The sequence below is a fragment of the Neodiprion virginianus genome, chromosome 6 (assembly GCF_021901495.1).
Source record: "Neodiprion virginianus isolate iyNeoVirg1 chromosome 6, iyNeoVirg1.1, whole genome shotgun sequence".
Lineage (NCBI taxonomy): Eukaryota > Metazoa > Arthropoda > Insecta > Hymenoptera > Diprionidae > Neodiprion > Neodiprion virginianus.
In genome coordinates, this window is record NC_060882.1 from 9384897 (window position 1) to 9390079 (window position 5183).

The 5183-nt window shown below is 38.5% G+C and overlaps 1 protein-coding gene across 1 annotated transcript; it reads left to right on the forward strand.

The window, feature by feature from the left end:
• The first annotated feature begins 626 nt into the window (after positions 1-626).
• On the forward strand, positions 627-3696 carry LOC124306611 (glucosidase 2 subunit beta). Its single transcript, XM_046767403.1, has 2 exons — positions 627-1733; positions 1964-3696. The coding sequence occupies exons 1-2, from the start codon at positions 854-856 to the stop codon at positions 2611-2613; spliced, it is 1530 nt and encodes a 509-aa protein (XP_046623359.1). The 5' UTR covers positions 627-853; the 3' UTR covers positions 2614-3696.
• Positions 3697-5183: the final 1487 nt, after the last annotated feature.

Consider the following 5183-nt stretch of genomic DNA (forward strand, 5'->3'; position numbering starts at 1 on the left):
AAATATTCCTGCAAATGTGAAATAACGATTTTCCGAAACGTTAATCATTGCAATAACGTTACTAACGTCAGCGTCGTAAATCAGCGGGTGAGCTTCAAACTGAGAGTGCAGTCATTCAAGAGGAATGAACTCCGACCGAAACTCAATTGTTTATCGGCTTGAATCATTTACTTCTACAATAAGATAAACGTAGTAAATCAAACTAAGTTGATCGATTCGTTTTTCAAACATCTTGGAGAGGTGTTCAATTTCGACGTCATGTCGGATTGTTTGTTACAGATGAATATGGTTCAATTTTTGAAATCTCATCAGAGGTTGACCATCACTGCAGTTTTAAACTTTGTTTGAACTCGCTCCGAACGACAATCGCTTATTCTTTGAACATTAATGTTGTTTGATACAATCTTTCAACGTCATCATATGCATCTACCGAGTACTATTTAACCTCACGAGTGTTTCTTGACTCCTCGTTTATCACTCTGCAAATAAGTAATTTCATCATCATACTTATCATCTGCAAATATGAATGTTATAAAAACCGTCGCATGCGCCTGCGTTCTTTGAAACCGTGTAGTGCACTTGGCGCACATTGGTTATAATTCGTAAAACGTGGCATGGTCTTAAATTGCGGCGCTAGCGTCGAAATCGACGAAGCGAAGTCGCGTCCGTGATCAGCAGGCGAGTGCGGAGTGAGAGATAGCGAAGTAGAATTTGCGGCAACCCGGCGTCTGGCGATTTGGAGCAAGAAACGAACGAGGAAATTTTTAACGTCATAAACCAGCAACGCTGCGGAGTTAGCCAAGGTGGTTGTGAGTTTAGAGACGAAAATTCCAATCTCTTGTAATCTCCAGCCATGAACAACGCACTAGTCCTCGCTGCGGTTATCGGTTTATTTACATGCCGCCACGTAGCCGGTTCGCAGGTTCATCGCGTCCGTGGCGTGCCGATATCAAAAACGTCGTTGTACCCTGCCGACCGTGATTTCCAGTGTCTGGACGGCAGTCTGTTCATACCGTTTAACCGGGTGAACGACGATTACTGCGATTGTGCCGATGGGAGCGACGAACCGGCCACCTCGGCATGCTCAAACGGCTCTTTCTTCTGTCACAATCCCGGTCACAGGCCGCAGTACATTCCGTCAAGCTGGGTGAATGACGGTGTCTGTGACTGCTGCGATGCAAGCGATGAGTATGCCTCCGGGAAGTCCTGCGTCGACAACTGCCATGAGCTTGGCAAGGAGGCAAGGATCGAGGCGCAGCGACTCGCTGAGCTGGCTAAGGAAGGTAACAAAATTCGACTGGAGATGATGAACAGGGGTAAGCAGATTAAGACTGAACAACAATCGCAAATCGTTAAACTGCGCGCTGATTACGAGGAAGCTGAGCGTATGAAGAAGGAGAAGGAGGTGATCAAAAATCAGGTGGAGGAAAGGGAGAAGATCGCACTTGAGAAATACAAACCTGCCGAACCTGAAAGAATAATCAATGATCCCGAAGAGGATGAGATTAGTTCCAATGAGGCGGAGGACTACTTTAATCATCTTGATTCTGACTCCAGTGGCACTGTCACTGTTGCTGAACTTCAAGTCAGACAAACCTTTGATGTCAACAGAAACGGAGAGGTTTCTCTCGACGAAGCCAAATACTTCTTGAACAATAAGGAAGAAGTTACGCTTCAGGAATTCTTAGATTCTGCTTGGGCTAACGTTAAACCCTACGTTATGCTGGAGGAAGGTGAGGTTTAGGTTTGTTTGTCATAGAACATCCAAGGTTTTCAATTTACAGCTGATTTCAAATTGAAGGATTATCATCCAGTTAGTTCTAAAACACAGTTAAAATACGACGAATGTCCAAGATGCAAGGCAAATTTTGTGCAGACTAAAGCAATGCCCAATTTATTTACAAAATAATCAAGTTTTGTAAAGTTCTTGGTAATTCTAAATTAATTCCTCACTTCATTGCAGGCACGTTCAAGCAGCCGAATCAAGAAGAAAGTGAAACTGGAGAACACGACGATCCCGAGCGTTCTAAAGAGGAGGAGGAAGAACACGAAGCTGAAGGCGAAGAGAATGCAGAGGATGCAGAGATTGAAAGTGAACCTCCAGCGCCGCAGTACGACGAAGAGACACAAATATTGATAAGCGAGGCAGACAAGGGACGAAGTCAGTTTAAAGATGCTGAAAATGCTGTGAAGGATCTTTTGGCGGAATTGAGGAAGCTGGAGGACCAGATAGATCGAGATTATGGTCCTGACCAAGAATTTGCACCTCTGGATGGGCAGTGCTTCGACTATACTGACATTGAATATGTATACACCTTCTGTCCGTTTGGAAAAGCAACTCAGAAATCAAAGTCTGGTGGTTCGGAAGTGATCCTTGGTCACTGGCACGAGTGGGTAGAGTTTAAGGGAAACAGATATTCAGCCATGAAGTTTGATCGAGGACTTGCTTGTTGGAATGGACCAACGAGATCCACGACTGTCCATTTATCTTGTGGAACTGAAAATAAAATTTTAGCTGTGTCAGAGCCAAGTCGATGCGAATATGCCATGGAATTTGCCACTCCTGCTGTTTGTCATGTTGACGGGATCGGTGATTCGCACGACGAACTTTAATAGATTATTATTTATCGTGATTAAAAGATTAAGATAATTTCTAATTAAGGAAACTAACAGAGAAAAATATCAGACACTCACCGTCGAAATTGAGGGACTACAAATTATAGTTAAAGTTACATTTACACTGCACAGATGATCACCAATGAAAATCTCATTTAATCTCGTCAATCAATTCTGACCACTTAATATGTTGGAGAACAATAGATTTGTCATATTACTTTTGTGCTAATTATGTAAAGTACAACTGTAGGCTGTTTGTGGATGACTTGCATTTTGCTAGTACGAACGAAATAAGTGGTCGACAAAAAATGTATTCAGGATTCAGGAAGTAACGTTCCACCGTGAAACATTTTATCGGTTACCGGATAAGGAAAAACAGAAACATTCAAAGTCAAATTTTATCCCACGTAATAGTCGGCGCCCAGAATTTTTCACCGGCATTATAATACCAAATTAATTATACATTTTTAAAATATCGTTCAATCCAAAGAAAATCTAGAGCCCAGTCAGAAAAGTGATTCTTGACTTGGGATCAGGTTATAAACTGTTCGTAGATTAAATAGCTTTGGAGTATTTTAGAAATCGATTCAAACTCCTTAGCATATTTGATCAGTACTGACTTCCTGTTTTACCTCAGTTTATTTCTAAAATTCTGTCCTCATTTCATGTTTCATGGTATTGAATCAAGTATTGAATTTACACCACTAATAGAGGTTTACTCAAGTCACAAACATAAGCACCTCTTTATACATAATTATAATTAATGAATGATCATTAAGTACGTACCTATATGGAGCTCTCGTCAACATTCCTAATTTGAAGTTGAAAGTTGGGCGGAAATTATTGGAGATCACTTATAATAGAGATTAGAAATGCCTTTTCTCTGTCATCACTTATCGAAGCACACGGCATTGGCTTTCATTTTTTTCTTAATCTCTTTGACCAATTGATAATATCTGAGCTTAGAGGCTAGCTCAATTGTAACGGGTGTTTGCCTTTAGGTCATATTTTGTAATTTTTTAAGGAGATCATATACAATGTGCGTGTGTGGATGAAATAAAAAAACCTGTTGAATTATAACTAGGATTTCGTTTTACTTCCGTTTATTTACAATGCGAATATTATTTTTCATTTATTAATATCTCTCTCCTCTGGTCGTTACTCCTATTGCAACGATCGTTTAATTTTTTCTAGATACGCATTACGTATAACTTTACTATACGGGTAGGTACTTGAATATCTATCAACTGTTATCTTTCAATTCTACAAATTGTTGATCGATTTTTATCCTACATGTAGGTGTACAGCAAGACAGACGTATAAAGGACTTTTTTTTTACAAGTCGAACATCTTTCTGACCGACATATTTTTGATTTAGCTGAATTTTTTTTTTTACGGGTTCTATATCGAAAAAAAAGAGATACGTAGTCGAGGATTGATGAATTTTTGAAAATTAGCCGCTAAGCCGAAAATCACCAGATTCTCAAATTTTCGATCCCCTGTGTTTTCCAAAATATGTGAAAAAAAAGAATCCTCGAATACGTATCTCTTTTTCTCGATATAGAACCCGTTAAAAAAAATTCAGCTAAATCAAAAATGTGTTGGTGAATTTTTATCCAAACCTGTCCATTTGTGAAAGAAAGTCTCATAATATATACCTCATTAGTGAAACAAGAAATTCGTAACAATTCAGCACATTCAATTCAGTCCTTTGTTACATTATAACTTTGCCAAGGCACTCGAAAGGCTTATAATGCGTTTTTCTTCTTATTTCTTTCTTTTCAAACTGTTTGTGCGCGCGGCAATTATAACCAAATTTTCATTACATACTTGTCTCCTTCATGAATTGAAAATTTTTCTGCTTCATCCTCTCGGAGCTAATAAATTTATAATAGCAGGAATTTTATTTGTGTGCAGGTTTTCTTCCTAAGAACGTGACGAAAAATGTACAATCTCTGGAGCTTGCGTTGGAAACTACAGGATTTCCATCTAGGGTCTACTTATAGCTAAGTTTAAATTTACTACGTGCTTGATTAATTTTTGAAATTGGATCATTTTCATTCCATGTCAAGTTTTGCAATTTTTTTTATCAGGACTGTGTGAAATTGGAATATAGGTTTGGCGGGACTTGGCTTCGGATTTTGTGAATCTATTCCAAATACGAATATGCAGTTGTACCATAAATTTCTCAATCCTCGATGGTCACAACGCTAAAATAAATTAGTTTCGATTAAATTAACCCCTTTGCGATAAAGAATTTTTAACTTTACGCTCGCTTCATATTTGTTTCAACTTCAGCTTGAGTTGTTCAATAACACAGAAAGTCACCAGACGACGTTAGATCGTTTAGTATGAAAAAAACTATAATTATAAAGTGAAATTTATGCCTGAAGCTTACAGGTCTACTAACACATGCCTAACAGATATGTTTACAATACAATATGTAGAAACATGCAGACATTAATTATAGTACTTATTTAATCTCTGTCAACTATATATTATATATGAAATATTGAGACAGGGCGTAATTGACGTCCTGTCAGAAGAAGGAAGAAAACATGTGAGAA

Bases quoted from the DNA above. Each gene is read 5' to 3' on its own strand.
- LOC124306611 (XM_046767403.1), top strand. From the start codon at position 854: ATGAACAACGCACTAGTCCTCGCTGCGGTTATCGGTTTATTTACATGC. The intron at 1,734-1,963 runs GTGAGGTTTAGG...ACTTCATTGCAG, and splicing joins CTACGTTATGCTGGAGGAAG to GCACGTTCAAGCAGCCGAAT.